Below are 23,256 nucleotides of genomic sequence, written 5' to 3'. Positions count from 1 at the left end.
TGAGATATACACAATAGGCACATAACACTATCCCTGATCCATTTCAGGTAAAATTATTAGTGATCAGTATTATTTTTGAGAAAGTAATGTTCAATTAACAATTAAATTCCGGCCTGACCTGTGGTGGCGCAGTAGATAAAGTGTTGATCTGGAAATGCTGAGGTTGCCGGTTCAAAACCCTGGGCTTGCCTGGTCAAGGCACATATGGGAGTTGATGCTTCCAGCTCCTCCCCACCTTCTCTCTCTGTCTCTCTCTCTCCCTTTCTCTCTCCTCTCTAAAATGAATAAAATTTAAAAAAAACAATTAAATTCCATTTAGATGTTTTAAATTCTTATTAGCATAACTCAAAAACTGATGCCAATTCTAAGACATGGATTCAATTACAAAAAAAATGTTCAGGCCTGACCGGGCGGTAGCGCAGTGGATAGAGCGTCGGACTGGGATGCGGAAGACCCAGGTTCGAGATCCCAAGGTCGCCAGCTTGAGCGAGGGCTCATCTGGTTTGAGCAAAAGCTCACCAGCTTGAGCCCAAGGTCACTGGCTCGAGCAAGGGGTTACTTGATCTGTTGAAGGCCCGTGGTCAAGGCACATATGAGAAGGCAATCAATTAAAAATTAAGGTGTTGCAATGTGCAACGAAAAACTAATGATTGATGCTTCTCATCTCTCCGTTCCTGTCTGTCCCTGTCTATCCCTCTCTCTGATTCTCTGTCTCTGTAAAAAAAAAAAAAGAAGTTCAGATTAAAAATAATAAAACAACCTGACCTGTGGTGGCGCAATGGGTCAGTGTCAACCTGGAACGCTGAGTTTGCTAGTTCAAATCCCTGGGCTTGCCGGGTCAAGGCATATACAACAAGCAAGTAAGGAACTAAACTGAAGCAACTATGAGTTGCTATTTCTCGCTCCCACCCCCCTCTCTATAAAATCAGTAAATAAAATCTTTTTAAAAAATGAATAACTCATTTCTCTAAACAGCTGCATTAGATGTTAGTTACCTATGACCTATTTTAGAACAATTTTTTTAACTAAGGCATAATTTTAAAAAATTAATAATAGATTAATGTAACTAAAGGTGAGTTCTTAAAAAGACAAACTGAAAATACTAGTTAGCCAAGCAGTGTCCCTTTGAAATAAGTATTTTTAAAGTAATTTATGCCTGTAAAATGAAGAGACCTATAAATTCTTTTAAACAAATTTAAAGAGTTTTAAAAATAAGTATAAAATACAATCCAGATTTTATTACCTCATAAATGTAACACAACAAAATATATATGCACAAGCGCACAAAAGACCAAATAAAAGACACACACTCTAAACTTGAGAGTGGTTGGCTTAATGAATAAAATAGCCTGCTTATTATTCAATTAATAGTTTTACAGGCCTTCAGACATTTAAGAAAAACTCATAAGATTGATCCAAATAAAGTCATAAAACTACATTTTACTAGACCTGTACACAGTAATTAAAACTTCCACTGACTTCCCTAAGTAAATCGCTGAACAAAAACACCCAAGTCCATGACTTTTAAATAGGTATTGTTAGAACTGCATATGCAATTTAATTTCAGTAACAAAATCAATAAGACAATGAGACATGTAACCAGTACTTTTTCAATTAACTTTCCAAAACATTTCATCTTTTAAAAATACATTAACCTAAAGAAGATTTTTAATTTTTTAGGTTTTTCATTTATTTTATTGATTTTAGAGAGAGGAAAGGGAGTGAGGATAGAGACAGGAACATCAATCTGTTTCTGTATGTGCCCTGACTAGGTATCAAACTGGCAACCTCTGCATCCCTGGATGATGCTCTAACAAATCAAGCTATCCAGCCAGGGATAAAGAAGAGTTTTATGAATTAAAGTATAATCGACACATAACAGTATATTAGTTTCAAGTGTACAAGATAAGAATTCTGCATTTGTATCTATTGTAAAAAGATCACAACAGCTCTAGTTATTATTGTCACCATCCATAGTTACAATTTTTTTTCCTGTGATGAGAATTTTTAGTATCTACTCTCGGCACTATGCAATACAGTATTATTAACTAATAATCACTATATTTTAACGTTAAAATATTTTGGCTATGTTTATGCATATACAGTCAATAAAATACTGTTTGAAGAAAAGTTTGAAAAGTTTGAAAGAGTGAATATACTTATTGACTACAAAATAGTACGGTATATCTATGTTCTCAAAGCCCAAACTCTGCTGACTATATATATTTAAGAATGTATATCAAGACTCTAATCCTACTCTCAATTCATCAAACATCTATTAAAACATCTACTATGAAAAAAATAATAATAAAACATCTACTACGTCTTCTGCATAATGCTGGCTTTAAAGATTTTATTGGGGGAAGGTAGACATATAAGCAATGATTCAATGTCCCTGCTTTGAATCTAGTACAGCTAGTGCTCGACTTACGACCACGACTGGTTCCGACAGACTGGTAATAACACGATTTGGTTGTAAGTTGAGTAGGCTATATGTACAGTACTGTGAAATGATGTTATAAAAATCTTTAAGTCATATTTTATCATAATTTTCTTTCATCATTGTTATATATCATAATTTTCTTTGTTCATTTTATGCCATTTGTATCTCTACACCATTTTGTTTCTTATTTTTACATTAGTCAGGTTTAAGTAAAACACTACAGTACAACTGGTTTAATATTTGCAAAGACAATTTCCTCTTGGTAGACATCTTGGGAGGGGTTTGATGAAAAATATCCAAGAGACAAAACACAAATTTCTGTACCGAGTCTGGGATAACAGATGAAATGGTGCACGCGGAGATGGTAGTGCTGCCGGAGCTGGTCCGCACTGTCGTACGCCCAGCTGGGCAACGCTTGCGCTGCCAGACGCGGAGCAGTCGTGGCTAGCAATTGTGGTGGTAAAGTCAAATGGTCGTAAGTTGCATAGGTCGTAAGTCGATCAACATTTGTAATTTCTATGACAAAAGTAGATACAAGGTAGAACAATTATGCACTGGGGACAGAGAGGTGTGGTGGATGTGGCAGGACTGTCAGGGCAGATATTTTGCTCCCATTGAGCATCAAATGTTACACAATTGAGAAAGCAATTAAAAGAATAACTGGCATATTAATTCCCATATTTAGTGCCTATTATGTGTGGCACAGCCTTGTCAAACATGTTCACAGTTTACTTTTAAAGTAGGTATAACACCACAAAAACAATAGTTTAAATTTGATTGAAAACTCATGAATTCTTTATTTTCCAAAAAACGTGCTTCCCCCAACAGTGTTTATTTTTCTACTCCCAACTCTTCTAGTAAATTAAACAAAATAAAATTTAACAATATCTATAATATTCCAAAATTCCTTAAACCCTAACAGATTCCATTTTTATTTGCTTTTATTTCTAAAATAAATGTAATTAAGTAAAATTACGTGACTTGTTTAATGTGGACTATAACAGCAGAATGATAATCCTCAATCTCAAAAGTTAAGGCTTACTCTATATAACAAGCACTCTGCCATTCCAAAATCTGTAGTATAATAGCTACACAGCTATTTATTACAGAAAGAAAATGTTACTTTACTATCGACAATTATAATTTGCAATATATTTCCATCTTTTCCATTGTTTCTTTGATGGAAAAGTCTGAAGTTCTAGTGAAAATCCAAATCACACAGAAAGCTGTCCGACAGAATTCTACTTATGTATTTTAATAAATACTGCCTTAAGATAAAGTCTGCAATACTAATATTCAATGTAAGGTTCGCAGGGAACATCATAAAACTATAGACATCATCACTGTTCATGATCTGTAACATCACCGTCCATGACAGTTACTCTTAAGACCACGTACTGTGTCTTAAGGAAAACACATCTCTCAAATGCTCTTCTGCTTAACATGCTATGGAATAATAGTCTTTAAATTCCTGTATTATTTCATAATAAATGAGTGTGCAGACGTGCTGGTATCACTGCGCGTGATGAAAAGTGTGGAGGTGGGGAAGATGCAGTTCCTGCTCTCAGAGCACGCAGTCCAGCGGTAGCACACAAGGAGATGCCTAAGCAGTGGCTCTGCGATCACAATCCAAACCTGTGACTTCAAACAGTGCTCCTGAGAGAAAGGGATGCCTAAATGCCACCTGAAGGCAGACAGAACATAAGGAGGCGCAGGGTGTTGGGGTGGTGTGGGGCAGGGAAGCCAGAGGAAAGCTAGAGGAAACAGTGTGCAGACAGAACCAAAACTGTGGGAGAGAAGGCATGTTTGAACGTTGGGTCCACTAAGACGGAGTGTGTGGGGCTGGGCCGGCCGGCGGGAGCCAGTGAGAGGGGGACCGAGCAGGTGTGAGCAGGATACAAAGGCACTGCGTGTGCAGCACACTAAGAAGTCAGGGCGATACGGAGAACACATGACAGCTGGGGTCACAGAGACCAGTGGGAAAGCATGGCAGTGACCACAGTAGCAGTAAGGATGGAAACTGAAGGAGTCAGAACAGCACGAGGACTGAACGCTAGCTGACCGGAGCCGAGAGGAGAGGAGAACGACACACATAGGTTTCCACTAGACAGCTGTGGTGGTGAGGGACCCACGCAGGGGAGGGGGTACGCAGAAGGTCTTAGGGGCGCTGTGACACACATGTGTGCAAGAGCCGTGTGCACACATCCTTGTGAGCTCTAAGGGCAAAAAGGTCGAGTCACATCTCACATGAAGAGCAGGTCCTACAGTCAGCATGTCAGGCATAAACTGCAAACAGTAAAATTAACTTAGGTAATCCTTTAGGACTGCCCCAGAACCCCCAGTGGAGAACACACACCACCTCTTACTAATCCAGTCCTCTACCACTGAAATTGCTGTTTCTTTCTTTTAAAAAATTATTGATTTTACAGAGGAAGGGAGAGAGAGAGACATCAAGTTGTTGTTCCACTTAATCATACACTCATTGGCTGATTCCTGTGTGTGCCCTGACCGGGGATGGAACCCACAGCCTCAGCATATACTGCTGTTTCCTTGGTTGAGAACTAAATAATCACTAAGTAGAAGAATGAGAGAACTAACTTGAATTTCTAAATGTTTTTTAAAATATTTTCTATATTTTTTAGTCACCGCATGTATGTGCTGACTTCTGTGAGTGAAACGTGTGTGATGCAAATGAGCTCTACCCATTTAGGCGCTTATACTTGAACCGCTCTCCTGGGTCTATCACAGAGGTCCCCAAACTACAGCCCGCTGGCCGAATGTGGCCCCCTGAGGCCATTTATCCGGCCCCCACCACACTTCTGGAAGGGGCACCTCTTTCATTGGTGGTCAGTGAGAGGAGCATAGTTCCCACTGAAATACTGGTCAGTTTGTTGATTTAAATTTACTTGTTCTTTATTTTAAATATTGTATTTGTTCCTGTTTTGTTTTTTTACTTTAAAATAAGATATGTGCAGTGTGCATAGGGATTTGTTCATAGTTTTTTTTTATAGTCCGGCCCTCCAACAGTCTGAGGGACAGTGAACTGGCCCCCTGTGTAAAAAGTTTGGGGACCCCTGGTCTATCACCTCAGTCTCACACAGGATTGAGGAGCACGCGTTTTGAAGTCAGCTCTCCCAGCTTTGAGTCTTAGCTCTGACACTGCCTGTCTCTCTGCCTACTTTGTGTCTGTTTTCTGTTCCATAACATGGACAATAATAATCTTTTTCATAAAGTCTGTAATGTCCTTAAAGCAGTGCCTGGCATATGCTAAGTGCCTAATAAGTGCTAGTGTAAATAAAAGGTGACTAAAGTCACGGTTGGTGACGACACAAAGAGAGCACATTCATCTCCCATGGCTGCTGCAACGAGTGCCACCACGTTGGGGGACTAAGAAAGCACAATTAATTCTCTTACAGGTCTGGAGGTCCTAAGTCTAAATGACTTTGCCAGGGCTGACGGCGATGTGCTGCAGGGGAGTCTGTGCCCACGCTCCCGGCTCCCAGTGTGCGTGGGCGGGCTCCTGCACAGGCCGCAGGGGAGTCTGTGTCCACGCTCCCGGCTCCCAGTGTGCGTGGGCGGGCTCCTGCACAGGCCGCAGGGGAGTCTGTGCCCACGCTCCCGGCTCCCAGTGTGCGTGGGCGGGCTCCTGCACAGGCCGCAGGGGAGTCTGTGTCCACGCTCCCGGCTCCCAGTGTGCGTGGGCGGGCTCCTGCACAGGCCGCAGGGGAGTCTGTGCCCACGCTCCCGGCTCCCAGTGTGCGTGGGCGGGCTCCTGCACAGGCCGCAGGGGAGTCTATGCCCATGCTCCCGGATCCCAGAGGCTGCTGCTTCTCTGGGCGTTTGCTCGCAGGCACTCCCGTCTTTGCTGCCACGCTAACAGCCTCTTCTCTGTCCCTCCTGCATGCTTCTCAGCAGAACCTCTCTTAGTACAGGGGGCCGACAGGATCACCTCTCACCTCATGGTCCTCAACTCAGTCCTGCTGCCATGTCCCCAGGTGTGAGAGATGAGGATGGACACATCAGGGTGGGGTCACTCAGCCTGTCAGCCAGAGGATGCCAAGAATAAAGACTGGGTAATTCTCCAGCTTTTAAATGTACAGAGGGTCCATACAAACTCATTCTGCCATTATGCTTCCTAACATATATCCACGTGTGTACAAAATATTATGTAACATAATTTTTTTTTTTTTTAAATAATGAGCTGTGTCCAAGCTCGGAAACACTGACAGTTCAAAGAATGGGCAAAAGGTGATGGGCGTGCAGGTGGAAATGAGGAAAAACAAACAGAAGTCAAAGGAAGACTCATTCAAGAATGAGAAAGTCATCTTTTTGGACTGCAAAGGTCATGTTAGATAAGGACTGAGAAGAGTCTATTCATTTAGCAACAGGGTCACTGTCAACCTTGATGAAAGCTATTTCGGTGGAATGATGGATGCCGAAAATAGACTGCGTGGAGCTGAGGAGTGCACGGGAGGTCACGATCTGGAAAAAGCCAGGTGCAGATCATTCTTTTATAGATGCATGAATAAAATACTGTTAATAAATAGACAAAACCTAAGAGGCTCTGATAATCCAGAGAGAGGAACTAGAATCTAGGAAAAATTTTGAAAGGAAGGGAAAAAAAGATGGGGGCAAACAAACAAAAAAAGTCGCAAAGGAAAGAAAAATGATGATGATGATTGTGGTGATGATGATGTTATAATTTATTAGGCACTTAGCATATGCCAGGCACTGCTTTAAGGACATTACAGACTTTATGAAAAAGATTATTATTGTCCATGTTATGAAACAGAAAACAGACACAAAGTAGGCAGAGAGACAGGCAGTGTCAGAGCTAAGACTCAAAGCTGGGAGAGCTGACTTCAAAACGTGTGCTCCTCAGTCCTGGGTGATACTGAGGTCATAGACCCAGGAGAGCGGTTCAAGTATAAGGAAGCTACAACAGCCAAGGCGAGAATCAGGAGTCAATATAAAATCTCCAGAGAAGAGTTTTTTCCCAAAGCTAGAGTCAAGGACAATAGTAAGAGGCTGTTAAGGGAATTGGCCACATCCACAGTTTGAACTCAAAGCCAAAAGATTATCTTTGGAATCAAAATTAAAACTTGAGTCCTAAGGAGGGGCCGCTTACAAGCAGAACCTAAGATAGACTCAAATCATGAACTTCATCAGCAATGTAACAATGTTTTAAATCTCAACTAAGGGAAGAAGAAGCTGAAATCTGCCAGTTAGCAAGAGGCATCCAGCCTGGCAGTAACTATGCACTACAATGGCTGACACACATTCGTATGATGCAGGAAAAGCCTACACAACAGCCATCAGACAGACACTGAGACAGAAGCAAGATCCTAAAAGGCAGCTGTGGGGAAAAGGTCTCTATTTTGAATCATTTAGGGCAGCATCCGTGAAGAGAAAATACACATTCACCCAAAGAATGAGATCATCCAGTTTACTGGCAAATAGCCTGACCTGTTACATTCTCAAAGGAAACTGCAGGCAGCTTTGTTTGCTGGGACAATACACACAACACAGACCCTGGTCAACCACACCAAACGAAAGTATCCTGCCATCACAATGTCTTTAAACAATGAATATTACAGAAGAAACCACCTCTTCCCTGGAGTATTTCTATTATTATTTACATTTAAGGGAATCCTAAGCCCTCACTTTCTGATTCTTTGGCCTTCAAGAATATTGGTGAATAAAGCAAATTCTAGTAAATATGGTCATTTAAAACTGTAGGAACAGATGAAAGTACAACATAATTGTCAATAGACTATCTAAAACTGAGATCACTTCCATGAAATGAAATAACATATATAAAGCATATACCTTAGTGGCCAGGTGCTCAATAAATGATTTATTATTATTAGCACTACCCCCCCCCCCAAATAGGTCACAGAGGCTCCTGAGCTATAAGAAGCCTGTAACCAACGCCTCTGGTACCATTCTCTTGGCACATTGTCAGTTCAGCTACAGAAACTCAGACTTAGGTCATCCATCCTCTTGACATCCTACTTCAACCTCTGATGCCTCAGGGTCTCCAGGCACCCAAGGACAGCTCAGAGTAAAAGGAGCTGACACCTTCTGTGAGCAGAGAGGTACAGGGCCAGTGGGTGAATGTCCACACAGAAAGGCACCCCGTGTGCTTCTCAGGGAGTTCCCATTGTGCTGAGCCTCTGCCGCTCACAGTAACCATCTCAGCATCAGACTGTTTTCTCCTCCTTTCCCTGTCTCATGCCCTGGCTCCTCACGTCTAGTCCCCAGCTCAACTCACAAGTAAACCACCTACAACCACATCCTTGCCTCTCAGACTCTACCTTGGGAAATGCCAACCCGAGACAAAGCCCACCCAAAGACCCTGAGAAAAAAGCGCCTGGCCTGGGCTTGAACTCGTCTACCCTACACATTCCCCCTCAAAGCAGAGCAGTCTTTTGAGACTAGGAAAGAAATAGAAATGTCTGTTGGCTTAGTGAACAAACCTTAGCAAGCAAAGTCTTAGAGTTCATTGGGAGAAAAGGTAAGAGGTCAACCTACACAATACGAGCAATCCCTGGGTTATGAAGCAGGTAGTATGTTAAGTTGAATTTGTATGTAAGCTAGAGCAAGTACATTTATCTATAAAATGCAATTGAGACAGATGTTTGTCTTAGTATTTATTTTTACCTTTGTGTACATCAAAATACTTAATTTTCAAACCTATAGACCCTGTCTCATTTGTAACCTGGCGACTGCCTATATATATAAACATTATTTGTTCCCTAAAGTTATCTCAATATAAAATATTACTGTTCTTAATTTTTATTCAGGAGGGCCCACCTTTCATTACACCAGAGAGCTATTATCTACATGCATATGATACAGAAGTATAATTAGCAATACAAATAGTAAAGATTTACTGGTTGATGGTTGAAATCAGTGACTCAACGTACTTTTCTACCCACTAGCTTGTGCAACAAACTTCTATCTTTTATTAAATGCCATGATTTTTAACTAAGGGCTCATGTACTTTGAAATCCATTCTTCTCCCCATTTCTAAGTTTTTGGTATGTGAACTCTTCCCTTCCCCACATCACAGTTCAGAATCAATGATTTAGAATCTGATCATATGAAGAACGTTCAGTCACCTTTAGATCTTTCCAATCTATTCAGATGTGCTAAAATGCAAGATATGTTTGAATTCAGTTTAAAAATAATCTATCATAGGTCCTGGCCAGTTGGCTCAGAGGTAGAGCATCGGCCCGGCATGTGTAAGTCCTGGGTTCGATTCCCAGTCAGGGCACATAGAAGCGCCCATCTGCTTCTCTACCCTTCTCCTTTCTCTCTCACTCTTTCTCTCTTCCCCTCCCACAGCCAAGGCTCCATTGGGGCAAAGTTGGCCCAGGCGCTGAGGATGGCTCCACAGCCTCCACCTCAGGTGCTAGAATGGCTCTGGCTGCAGTGGAACAACACCTTAGATAGGCCAAGCATCGCCCCCTGGTGGGCATGCCGAGTGGATCCCAGCCGGGCGCATGCGAGAGTCTGACTGCCTCACTGCTTCTAACTTCAAAAATAATAATAAAAAAAGTAGTAACATCATAGAACAGCTGCTCCTATGATAGCTTTCCCACTGAAGGATGCATGAAACAGCTATTTGAAGACTCTGAAGACAAAACAAATCAGGGAAGATCACCAAAATCTGCAGTACCCCTCATCTAGCAATGGTTGACCATGTTTTTCCTCCAATATCCCCTGCCTGAACTTAATGTGGCAGGAAATCCACAGGTAATTCTCCAACATCACTTAAGAGCTAGAAGGAACTAGCAGAAATGGGCAAGTGTGGGAATCGGTCATGTGCCTTCTCTTCTCTGTTCTCTCACGCACCGTGCACCAGCCAAAGGCACTCCCGTGGCCACAGAGAAACCTGCTGGAGCCAAAGCCCTGAGAGAAGGAAGCTCTCCTCTCCATTCACTGAAGTTAGGAATCTAATGGAGGATCAATCCCATTGCTTTTCTGTTTTATCTCTCTCTGTCCTGTTCCCAACCAACTGATGCAAGTGCACATGTAAGACTGCACTGCAGAGCAAGGTAACGAGGGCCACAGGGTTCTGGATGGAAACTGTACAGGACACCCCAGGGAGCTGGGTTTTCAGACCATAATGGCAAAAAACAAACAAAAAAACATAGTGGCATTAAACTAGAAATAAGATAGGGAAAGCTCCAACTACTTAGAAATTAAACAAAATACCTCTAAACAATCCAGGCATCAAAGAGGAACTCTCAAAGGATATAAGAAAATATTTGGAACCAAATGAAAATAAAATATATTAAAATTTGTAGGATGAAACTAAAGCAATTCCAAAGAAAATATGAGGAAACACTTCCCAGCTCATCTTATGAGTCCAAATTTAAACAAAAACAGTACAAAAAAAGAAAGCCACAGACCAATATGCTTTATAAACACAGACATAATAATCCTCAAAAAAATAAAATACTCACAAATCAAATACAGTGATACATAAGAAGAATTAAACAACAGGACTAAGTGGTGTTATCCTGAGAATGCAAGGCTGGTTCAATAGTTAAAAATCAATCAATATAAACTCATCATATGAATCGTCTAAAGAAAAAAAAGACTATGTCAACTGATAAAGAATAGGCATTAGACAAAATATAATACCTATTCATGATAAAAAACAAACAACTATTAGCAAAATAGGAGAAGAATACTTCCTCAATCTAGAAGAGGCATTTCAAAAAAAACTTAAGCTAGCATTATACTAATGGTGAAAAAATGAATACTTTCCCTTAATATTGATAAATGGCAGCAAGAACATCAACTGTTGCCCTGGCCAACTTGGTTGGCTAGACTAGAGTATTGTCCCAATGTGCAGAGGTTGCCGGTTTGGTACCCCATCGGGGCACATACAGAAACAGATCGATGTTTTTGTTTCTTCCTCCCCCTCCATCTTCCTCACTAGCCAAAACCAATAAATAAAAAAAAATGTTTAGACCATCTATTGTTACCACTCTTTCTTAGCATCCTTCTGGAAAACAATTAGAAACAAAAGGCATAAAGATTAGACCAAAAGACATAAATTGTTCCTGTTTAGAGACTATATGATTACCTACTTAAAAATCCCAAAGAATCTAAAAAATACTTATAGAACTAACAAGTGAGTCTAGCAAGGCTGCAGGATACTAAGTCAACACAAAAAATCAATCCTACTGGCCCTGGCCGGTTGGCTCAGTGGTAGAGCGTCGGCCTGGCCTGCAGAAGTCCCGGGTTTGGTTCCCGGCCAGGGCACACAGGAGAAGCGCCCATCTGCTTCTCCACCCCTCCCCCTCTCCTTCCTCTCTGTCTCTCTCTTCCCCTCCCGCAGCCAAGGCTCCATTGGAGCAAAGATGGCCCCGGCGCTGGGGATGGCTCCTCGGCCTCTGCCCCAGGTGCTAGAGTGGCTCTGGATGCGACAGAGTGACGCCCCGGAGGGGCAGAGCATTGCCCCCTGGTGGGCAGAGTGTCGCCCCCTGGTGGGCGTGCTGGGTGGATCCTGGTCAGGCGCATGCGGGAGTCTGTCTGACTGTCTCTCCCCGTTTCCGGCTTCAGAAAAATACAGAAAAAAAAAAAATCAATCCTACCTCCGCATACATTATACAATTAGCAACTAAATTTTTATTCAATGCTATTTACCCTGTCTCCTCCAAACTGAGATACTTAGGCATAAATATAACAAAACATATATAGAATCTGTACATTCAAAACTATGAGACACTAATAAAAGAAATCAATAAATAACTGAAGAGACATAACATGTTTATGGATTGGAAGACTCGACGTAATAAAAATCACAACTCTCCTCAAACTAATCTATAGATTTAAAGCAATGCCATTCAAGTTCCACCTGGATTTCTCACAGCAATAGATAAGCTAATTCTAAAATTTAGATAGAAAGGCAAGGCAACTAGAATAGCTAAAAAAAACTGTTGAAAAAGGAAATTGGAAGAATTACAGCTACTCAATTACAATATGCATTTACTGTAAAACTATAGCAATCAAGATGGTATCATACTGCCAAAGGGTCTGGAATAGAGTAGAGGATACAAAAACAGACCCAAACAAATATAGCCAATAGATTGCTGTTGACAAAGGTGCAAAAGCAATTAAATGGCAAAAAAAAAATCCTTTACAATAAATAGAAGTAAAACAAATTTATGCATATATGCAAAAAATTAATTTCAATTTAAATATCACAGCTTATACAAAAATTCACTTGACATGGATCATAGATCTAGATGTAAACATAATACATTAAAACTTTAAGAAGAAAATATAGGGAAAAATTTTCATGGTTGAAGGTCAGGCAATGAGTTCTTAGATGTGAAACCAAAAGTATAACCCATAAAAAGAAAAACCTGGTAAACCAGACTTGACCAAAATTAAACACTTTTACTCTGTAAAAGGTACTGCTAAAAGAATGAAAACACAAAACAGGTCAGGAGAAAATATTTGCAAACCATACGTATGACAAAGGACTTCTGTACAGATATTTTAAGAACTCTCAAAGCTCAACAACAAGAAAATAATATACACTGTATAGCTAAAAAAAAAAAAAAAAAAGCACTGGCCAAATGGAATACATTCTAAGAACTACCAAGGGGTAGTAAAGCATGAAGAAATATGGTAGTTAATAAAGGGTACACAAACTAGACAGGTTAAGCCTGGAGCACAGACACGGAGGAAGAATGAGTGATACCTAAAGTCTTCAATGCTCTGAGGGCTGATGTGTGCATGGGGGGCGGCGGGGGTCACCATTTTTTTCTATAGTATTAAAAGGAAACATTAAATAATTAAATAATTAAAAGGAAAGATCACTTGCCAATGAGTCTAAAAGTACAGAGGGTTTTCTAGGGCTGTCAGAAATTTACCATATATTCCTCAACTGCTAGATAACCAAGAAGCAGGAATTGCTGGAGATGCGTGCATTAAATAAAGGTGGAACAGAATGAACCTAGATTTTCTTCCAACTCAAACACTACATGAATCTATCAACTCTAACTTCTAGAGTTAACCTACCAAAGCAGAAGGCACCGAACATCAAAAAAGGCATCCCTTCCTGCCAAAATATCACCTTTCACTGCACAAAAGTACGTATTATAAAGCACTTTAAATTCCAAAATTTTAAAAAGACTAAATAAATAATAAAGTCTTAACAAAAACCATATTGAGACCTGTTTCTCTAAATCTCATTTGTATTAAGATTATTAACATCGAATTTAAATGACTAATGTCTAATTAAATCTCATTTCATTAGACTTAAAAGACAAAATGTATAAATATAAATGTCATGCAAATTTCTGTAAGTATTTTAAAGAAATCTCTTGAAAAAGAAGTGCTCTTTCACACACAGAGTGGTAGTCCTCAAAAAAGCCAAAACATCTGCATTCACTTTAAAGCCCATCAGGACAGACTGACATTTTTAGGAGAAGCATATGGCTTGCTGAACAGTCATCTAGAACAGAATCCTTTGTCTACTAAACCCTATTCAAGGTCCATTTACTCATGTATGGAGTGGCTGAATAAAGGGGGAAAACATATTTTTGAGTCCTAGAAAACACAAAGAAACAAACTCTTCATCTAAGCTTTGTTAAGGATACAGCAAAACATAACACAAAAGCAGCCGGCCCTTCACTCTCAGAGACACTCCTCTCAACATCGGAAACAATTCTAAGAAATCACTGAAACAAAAGAACTCTAGAAAAGCATGAAACTTTCTTAGAGAACTATATCCACCAAAGACCATCTCCCTAAAAAAGGCATTTCCATTTTAAAGGGTGAAACACTTTCTTCTAAAAACTCTGAAGGGCAGAGTTCAACAGCTGCGCTGTATTAAACCTGAGCCCTTCCAGAAGGAAGAACAAGGGTCTCTGGAGAGCGAGTAACATGGCCTGCTTTCTCCAAGATTCTCAAAATGCCTGCTTTGCCTCAAAGAAAAGTTTCTCCAAGAAAAAGCCTCGATCCAGTGCATGGGCGAAAAGCATAACATTTCATTTATATTAGGAAAATATGCAAAAGTTGAAGCATTGTTGTTTATTTCCGGAAATCTCCACCTCTCCCCCCAAGGAAAAATGTATTTTGAAGTCTTTCCGGATAGAGCATGGAAACTATTTAAGGAAACAAACAAACAAACAACAAAAATAGAAAACACAGCCGTTTTCAGCCCTAGATTCCCATCAGAATCACCATATAGCTAAGCCTCGACCTAAATGTGCTGAACCCTATATACTGAGGCCAAGGCATCTGAATTTTTTAGGCACACAAACAGGTGATTTTGGTGAACAGCCAGGGTCTAAAAACCACCAAACTGGATGGAGCAGAATCCCATCAAGGAAAAAGTAAGCCTAGTGAGTAAGGGCAGGACCAAAGGGCAGTTCTGAGCAGCTCACTAGTTCTAAAGAACCTAAGGTTGTATGTATTTATTCACTTATCAAAATACTTTTAACAGACAACAGAAGCAGAGTCTGAACTAGAATTCTGAATTGCTCTCATGCCATTACTTAAAGGACAAAAGACTTAAAATAGTTAGCTAAAATACCCAAATATTTAGACGAAAGTCATGATGAAAAATGTGGAATAATTCAGGTATGATAAAGTTCCATCAGAATCTCTGGAAACTAAAAAAAGAAAACTGAAAAAACTGTAATAAGAGCTCATGTATTATAATTATCTATCAACCTTAAATGAGCTAAAGGCTTTAATCACAAAGTAAATTTTGGTCATCATCACAGTTTCATTAACCCTCCTTAACTTTACACAAAATTCTAACAGGTCTACCTGCTTGATATTCAGACCCATTATAAATCAAAAGGGGTAGTGAAACTGCTAGAGGGGAAGCAGACCAGTCAGGGAAGGACCCCAAAACACTATTAAACAGCAGACACAAGAACTCAGAAAGCTAATGGACACCTGATGGTTTTTAAAGTCAGCAGAACACATAACTTCTTCCTAATGATTGCTGGAACAAGACAACAGAAAAATATGTGCAGTATTCCTTGTTAATGCCTATAATTATGTGTACTTTGTTTAAGAGGGTGGGAAAGTATAAAAATCAAGTCACCTATAGAAAGTCTGTCACCAAAATAATTACAAAATTTACAGGAAAAAATCCTAACTGAAGAACAAATAAACAAAAGAAAAAACCTGATTTCTCAACTGGAGACGCTTACTGAACAAAAGGCACAGTGAAGCCTAAGTAAAGCGCATCAGATGGTCTCTCAAATCAAGAACATACCTCACTAAAAGGAAAAGAAATAAAAAATACTGAGGTTTTAATTTCTATTATCACACATAATATTTCTCGCTGCAAGAGTCAACACACGACTTTAGTCTGTTAAATCAGACAGGAGTCCCCAAACTACGGCCCCACAGGCCATTTATCCGGCCCCTGCCGCACTTCCAGAAGGGGCACCTCTTTCATTGGTGGTCAGTGAGAAGAGCATAGTTCCCATTGAAATACTGGTCAGTTTGTTGATTTAAATTTACTTGTTCTTTATTTTAAATTTTTTTTTTTTTTTTTCATTTTTCTGAAGCTGGAAACAGGGAGAGACAGTCAGACAGACTCCCGCATGCGCCCGACCGGGATCCACCCGGCACGCCCACCAGGGGCGATGCTCTGCCCACCAGGGGGCGATGCTCTGCCCATCCTGGGCGTCGCCATGTTGCGACCAGAGCCACTCCAGCGCCTGGGGCAGAGGCCACAGAGCCATCCCCAGCGCCCGGGCCATCTTTGCTCCAATGGAGCCTTGGCTGCGGGAGGGGAAGAGAGAGACAGAGAAGAAAGCGCGGCGGAGGGGTGGAGAAGCAAATAGGCCCTGGCCGGGAATCCTGTGTGCCCTGGCCGGGAATCGAACCCGGGTCCTCCGCACGCTAGGCCGACGCTCTACCGCTGAGCCAACCGGCCAGGGCTAAATATTTTTTTTTTTGTTCCCGTTTTGTTTTTTTACTTTAAAAGAAGATATGTGCAGTGTGCATAGGGATTTGTTCATAGTTTTTTTTTTATAGTCTGGCCCTCCAACGGTCTGAGGGACAGTGAACTGGCCCCCTGTGTAAAAAGTTTGGGGACCCCTGAATCAGACCATTTCCTAGTAACATACCGGCAGACCTAGGAGATGTTGTGGGTTCCTTTCCAGACCACCGCGATAAAGCAAGTCTCACAATTAAGCCAGTCATAACCTTTTCACTGGTGAACGGTCTTACCTTCAATTTGTAGAAAACACACAACACCTGTGAGGCACAATAAAGCCATGCATAATAAAATACAATATGCCTGTAAACTGAAAAACCTGTTTCCTCATCTGAAAAAATGAAGAGACTAGGAACAACTGAGCTCACAGAATTACTAGGAGAAACATATGAGATGATGCAGGTCAAGCCCTCGGCACCCTGGCTAATACAAGGTGAAAAACTAATGTTGGCTGCTATTATTAATTTGTGCTTAGAATAAATACCATAAAAATCATTCTCAAATTCCACCAAGGTATGTGATAGATTTTAGAAGCTTTTCCATCAGAATCGTCTTACTGTGTCTGCAACCCACACCAACCAGAGAGCCCTGCTAACATGTACTACATGGGAGCTGGGCTGCTCCATCATCTCCACAAAGACCCGTGGACTATAAACTCAAAAACTTCACATAAAGTAGCTTGCGGAGAGCAAGTCTGATAATTACACCTCTTACTAGTACTCCAAAAGCTCTTGTTTCATGAGTACCCTTTTCCTAATAAATTCATTTCTACCTCTTTTAAATCTGAATATATGAGAGGAATCAGGACATTTGCCAAGGAAATGTGGAAGTACCAAAAAAAACTGTTTCTAAGACAACTTCAACACAGAAGTAAACAGTTTTGGGTGAATATCCTAAACTTAGACCGTTACAGGTAATAAGAGTAGGTATTGTAGATACTTTATACTCACATTTATGTAGATTAGTACCTACTTGGCTTTCTCTGATGCGGCTATAAATGGGAATACTGCTTATGCTTCCTCCTTTTCTTCACAATCACACACCCCAAATATGTACTTATCTATATAAACATTTGCCTGTTAAGTGTGAGCCATTATACTAGGTGCCATGAAGTATACAAAAATAAATTGTTTCCCAGCCCTCCAAAAGCCTGTGGCCACAGGACTAATCAGTCCTGTGCTAATACCTGCTCATTTGTAAATGTGAGTGAGTGCATGCGTGTGTGTGTGTGTGTGTGTGTGTATACAAAGAGTCCATATAGGTTGTTATGCTCAGGTAACCAACAATCCAAACACCTCTGTGGCATACAACAGAGGTTAATTTCTTAGTTATTTTATATTTTATATACGCTACAAGAATCAGCTTCCACTCTGCTTCTGTTATCTGCATTCCAGGATCTAGGCTAAAAAACATGACTCGAGATACGTCCATCTCACAGCAGAAAGAAAAGAGACATGGCAAATGGGACCACTTCAGGCTTCTGCCTGACAAGGTATCTCAATTCCAGTGACATGTCACTGGCCAAAACCGGTCATTTGGCCAACAAGGCAGTGATGTAGAATCCTGTCACTGGGAATGGAAGCGAGTCAAGTATTTGAAACAGTAATTCCATCTATTACCAAGAGTAAAGAAAAATATTCAGGTTTGAATTAACATAAATTAACATTTATTTAGGTAAGCTTTACTGTTTGCCAGACACTTCTAACATACTTAATTTTCCCAAGAATTACTCAACAAAGATACTGCTACTGATGAAACAGACCAACTAATTAGTTATTTTTTAATGAGAAAAATAAGCCAAACAATGAAACCTGTTAGAAAGCACTTAAGAAACATTTCAAGCTCACAAAACTTGGCTTTGATATGTTCCAAAGAAAAAGCAAAAGTAGCTGCCCTTCAGAGAGGAATCTGTTTATCCAGTTTATCTGAAGTAAGGACAACATACTGGGTTTTACATGTACTAAATCAGTGGTAGTCAACCTGGACCCTACCGTCCACTAGTGGGCGTTCCAGGTTTCATGGTGGGCGGTAGCAGAGCAACCAAAGTATAAATAAAAAGATAGATTTAACTACAGTAAGTTGTTTTATAAAGATTTATTCTGCCAAACAGCGAAAGTCCAACATAAAGTACTTGGTAAGTAATTATTATTATATACTTTAACTTGCTATAACTCTGCTTTATAAATTTTATAAAGTAAAGTTACTTCCCTACTTTATAAATCACCATTACTGTGGAACCGGTGGGCGGTTAGAAAATTTTACTACTAACAGAGATACAAAAGTGGGCAGTAGGTATAAAAAGGTTGACTACCTCTGTTAAATTTTCTCAAGTTTGGGCTGAGACACTTCCTTAGCAAGGTGTAATACACACAGAACACTTGTCAATCTTAGGGCCTCTTACTCATCCCAGGTTCCTGCAGACGCATAAATTTATAGTGGCTTATCTAATGCTTAAAAGAAAAAAAGGAAACAGAGCAACAGGATAGAGCCAGAAATTGGAGCACAAAACCAGCATGAAAAAAAAAAAGGTCCCATATACACAGTCACCACCACATTCATTAGCACCTTCTGCAGACCCTCAGGGGCTGTGTTTGAGGTAAATACAAGACTCAGTCCAAATTCAGGAGTAATGAAACCAGAACTGGATGAGATAGATAGGTGTGCATGAAGAGGCTAAAGACAACAAAACAAAAATCGCTGCATTAAATGTCCTAAGTATGGCTTCTTTGAAACTGGAGCCACTTCATCTGGCTTTCAAATGAACCTACCGTATTTTTTCCCATGTATAAGATGCACCTTTTTCCAAGAAATTTGAGGTCTAATAACTGAGTGAGTCTTATACAGTGGTTGTAGCATTTCAAATGCCACTGATGGAACTGAGGATGAGGCAATATATGAAGACAGTGATTCATCATCAGATACAGATGAGGACAAGCTAATAGATGGGAGTTTTGACAGTGATGAGGAGTTGTATGAATTTATGATGACTAAAACTTGAGTTTAATAACTTTATGTAATACTTTTTTTTTCAAATTTCGGGCCCCAAAATTGAGATGCGTATTATATATGGGAGGGTCTTAAACTTGGGGAAATATGGTATTTAAACTGACCCTGGACAAACCCTCTGGAAATCATGATAACTATGGGCCACTCATCAGCTCTCCTCCATCTCTGAGACTCACTCACTCTAGAGCAGGAGCTAAGTAACTACATCAGGTGAATCATTTACACTGTTCAAATAATTTTTTTCTCCCATGTGTATGTTTTTGGACATTTTTTTGGTTTGCTTTTTTATTGTTTACTGACATTATAATAAAATTTCTAAGTTAATGTAGCCATTAACAGCTCCTTTCCTTCTACTAACAGTTCCTTTTTTCCAATATTTATACCTTTTCACTACTTGCCCTCCTTACCAAGTGCCTTACTGATGCTACCCTCCCTAATACTCCTAATACTCCCTAAGAATGACTACTGAAGTCATTTGTAGTGTTACATCATTTGCAAATGTTTTCTAAACATTATTGGCTTTCTTTCCACACTCAACCTTTTCAGATACTCATTACTCTTGAAGCACAAAGAAAAAACAGAGCTCAAGGATGAACAGCAAATAATATGTGAGAGAGAAGGGCCATAGATTTCCCTCGAGATAAACATCGTTAAGTTCTTTGGGTAAAAAAGTGTCATAGAGAGCAAATAAAGCCTGGTGTCAACCTGGAACACTGAGGTCACTGGTTCAAAACCCTGAGCTTGCCCAGTCAAGGCACATACAACAAGCAAGCAATGAATAGTTAGAGTGAAGCAACTATGAGTTGATTCTTCTTGCTCCTCCCCATATGCCAGAAAATCAATAAATCTTGAAGAAGAAAAAGGAGGAGGGGGAGGGGGAGGGGGAGGGGGAGGGGGAGGGGGAGGGGGAGGGGGAGGGGGAGGGGGAGGGGGAGGGGGAGGGGGAGGGGGAAAGCAAATAAGGATGTGATTTGACTTGTTTAAAATGTTTTCCTTAGCTTTTAAAATTTTTAAAGTATGAAAAAAAAGTAATCTTCAGTAACTTAAATTTTAATTTTCTTTCCAAGTCTCTTCTAAGACATTTGTAAGAAGAAACTCTTTAATTCTGGATTAGTAGCCATGATTATCATCAAAGTGTCCAAAATGTAGTATCTTAACTTCAGCTGACATCCAGCCATGTTCGGACTAGCCATGCACCAATGGGCCCTTCAAATCTGTTTTCAGTTCTAGGGCAACAGAGAATACATTACTAACTGGGAACACAAAATTAATGTCCATAATGACTAGGAGAATAAGAACTAAGCTCAGTCACCTCTAGCCTAGCCCTAAGTCACACTGTGAATGAAGTACCTGACACTAGAGAAATACATTCCATTCTTCAAGTCCCTCGTATGCAGGACAGTTAATGCAAATTTATTTATCTTTCCCAGTCTTCGCATCCTCGTTTTCCAATGACTGTGTATTATACACATATCTCTGAACTATGTACGGCCTTCAATCCTTTCCATAACCCACAGAACCTGCCCAAAACTCACTAGTTAAAACTTTGATAAAAGTTACCTCCAAAAATCCTTTCTAGTTAACTCTAGTTCTAACCCTCTGCACCCCCTTTGTATTTACATGTATTTAATATAACACTTAAATTAATTAGCACTTTAACAATTCCCACAGGTCCCGTGCTCTTCACATCAGTCTGTCCAGTCCTTCTGACCCTGTTCCCAATATTTACTCTCAGGCAGGACACACTATATGAGCCCTGGTTTATAGTTATATTAACAATATTAAACAGCAATAAAACATAATTATTCGCAGATAAGAATGTGTGTGTGTGTGTGTGTGTGTGTGTGTGCGTACGCGCGCATGTGCGCACTCTCTGTCCAGTTAAGACAACAAAGTCTGGAAAACTTGGGAAAATGAAGCATTAAGTAATGCAGTCGCAAAAAATACCACCATCGCAAAGATGCTTCAAGACAAAACAATAACAAAAACTTCCAAATTATTGCAAGGATTTAATAAAATTATGGATGAGGAACCTCCCAGCAGGACTATCATCAGCCTTTGAAAAATTAATTTCCAATATTTTTACTTCCAATATTTTTACCAACGTCGATTTCCCAACAAGTGTCTCTCCTAAGCAGGGATGCATAAAACAATGTTTCACTTCAGAAATCTAATCAACATCAATGAAAGAGAAGAGGAATTCACCCCGCAGGTAAGCACGGGAGTGACCAGTCAGCAGATGACTTCACCTCCCCCCCCACAAGGTAAGGACGGGAGCGAATGGCCAGAAGGTCATTTCCTCGCAGATCAGGACAGGCCTGAGTGGCCAGCAGGTGACTTCACACACCCCCTCCAGGTAAGGACAGGAAGGAATGGCCAGCAGTGACTTCATCCCCAGGTAAGGACGGCAGTGCAATGACAGCAAGTGACTTCACCCCCAGGTAAGGACGGGAGCGAATGGACAGCAGGTGACTTCACCCCCACACCCCCAGGTCAGTGCGGGGCCACAGGTGAAAAGGAGGGTGGGGAACGGGGACTCGGTGAGGCTCCGCCCCTTCCCGAGGCTTGGCAGCCGCCGGGACAGCCCGCCCGCCTAATGGCCCCCGCCGCCCCGCACCGCCCGCCGGCCCGGCCTCCCCGCAGCGCCGCCCGCCCCCTCTCGGGACGCCTCCCCCCCCCTCCCCCAGGCCTTCTCGGGGCCCAGCCGCAGAGGACCCCGCAGGAGCGGAGGCGACGCCCGAGAAGCCTGAAGAAGAAGCTGCCAGCCCCGTTACCTGGTCGGAGCCCGGGGGACAGACACCGCAGCCAGAGCGGCTGCCCTTCTCCCCCACAGCGCCCGCCTCAGCGCCTCTGACATTGAGACCGCCGCCATCTTGCCGTGCGCGAACGCCGCACGGCGCCGCGCGAGGGACAAACTTCCTCCGTCCCCCGAGCCGCGGAACCGCAATACAGGAACCAGGTCTTCTATTCCTATTCCTGTTCGGTGTTCTGTTCTATAGATACTGGAATGTAGAACATCAGGGAAGAGTTTGGTTGCAAAAGAATGCAGAACTGTTTTAAGTGTAAATACACTGCTCACAGAAATTAGGAGATCAGGGAGCGTGCACATACTCCAGAACTTTCTTTCAGCCTTTTGAATAGTGCATTTTCACCAATGAAATAAAAGTTGGTTTTGCATTCATTTGCATAATTGAACAACTTTCTTTGACTTGTTTGCTTTTCTGATGTTCTTGTTTACTAAAAAAAATCTAAAGCTTCTTTTTTTTATCGCTTCATATTCATTTTGAAATATCCCCTAATTTTTGTGAGCAGTATACTACCTCCATCAAAGTGTAATTGTTGCCTTGACTCCTCCTTATTTAATGAAAAGACCAAAAGAAAATACTTGAAAATTTAAACACCTGCAACTCATAATCTTTTCAAAGGACCGTGATTATTTAGGGCTGGACCCAGTAGAAGAGCCAGCAGGCCCTTTTGGCCCTTGAGAACCTAAGGTAGTACTTTTGCAAGTGTTGCCAGATTGAGTTCGCCAGCTCCCAAAACCAGGCTGTGTTCTGAGTGACGATGTGTGGTAATTGGGACAATCATAGGTTCCAAGTGAAGGCTCTGCACATGTGGCCTGGCGTAGGGTTCTTTTTTTTTAATGTGCGAATTTATATGAAAAACTTTTAAAACGTAATATTTGATGTCACTGTATTCCCAGTAATTTCTGAATATGTGATCATACTCCACAGACACCAAAAATACTATTAATGTGTCATCCATATAAACAAAAAATTATCTTCTGAGACACATGCTAGAAACAGGTTTG

The 23,256-nt window shown here is 40.9% G+C and overlaps 1 protein-coding gene across 1 annotated transcript in view; it reads right to left on the bottom strand.

Moving 5' to 3' along the window:
• NDUFS4 (NADH:ubiquinone oxidoreductase subunit S4) overlaps nucleotides 1-22,370 on the bottom strand; it is a 99,519-nt gene extending 77,149 nt beyond the window's left edge. Inside the window, exon 1 of the mRNA XM_066253552.1 lies at nucleotides 22,220-22,370. Coding sequence (XP_066109649.1) covers nucleotides 22,220-22,317 — 98 coding nt within the window. The 5' untranslated portion in view covers nucleotides 22,318-22,370. The remainder of the gene's footprint in view (nucleotides 1-22,219) is intronic.
• Between the last annotated feature and the right edge of the window lie 886 nt (nucleotides 22,371-23,256).

The sequence above is a fragment of the Saccopteryx bilineata genome, chromosome 1 (genome assembly GCF_036850765.1).
Source record: "Saccopteryx bilineata isolate mSacBil1 chromosome 1, mSacBil1_pri_phased_curated, whole genome shotgun sequence".
NCBI classification, from domain to species: Eukaryota; Metazoa; Chordata; class Mammalia; order Chiroptera; family Emballonuridae; genus Saccopteryx; species Saccopteryx bilineata.
This window is presented reverse-complemented; position numbering and strand designations above follow the sequence as displayed.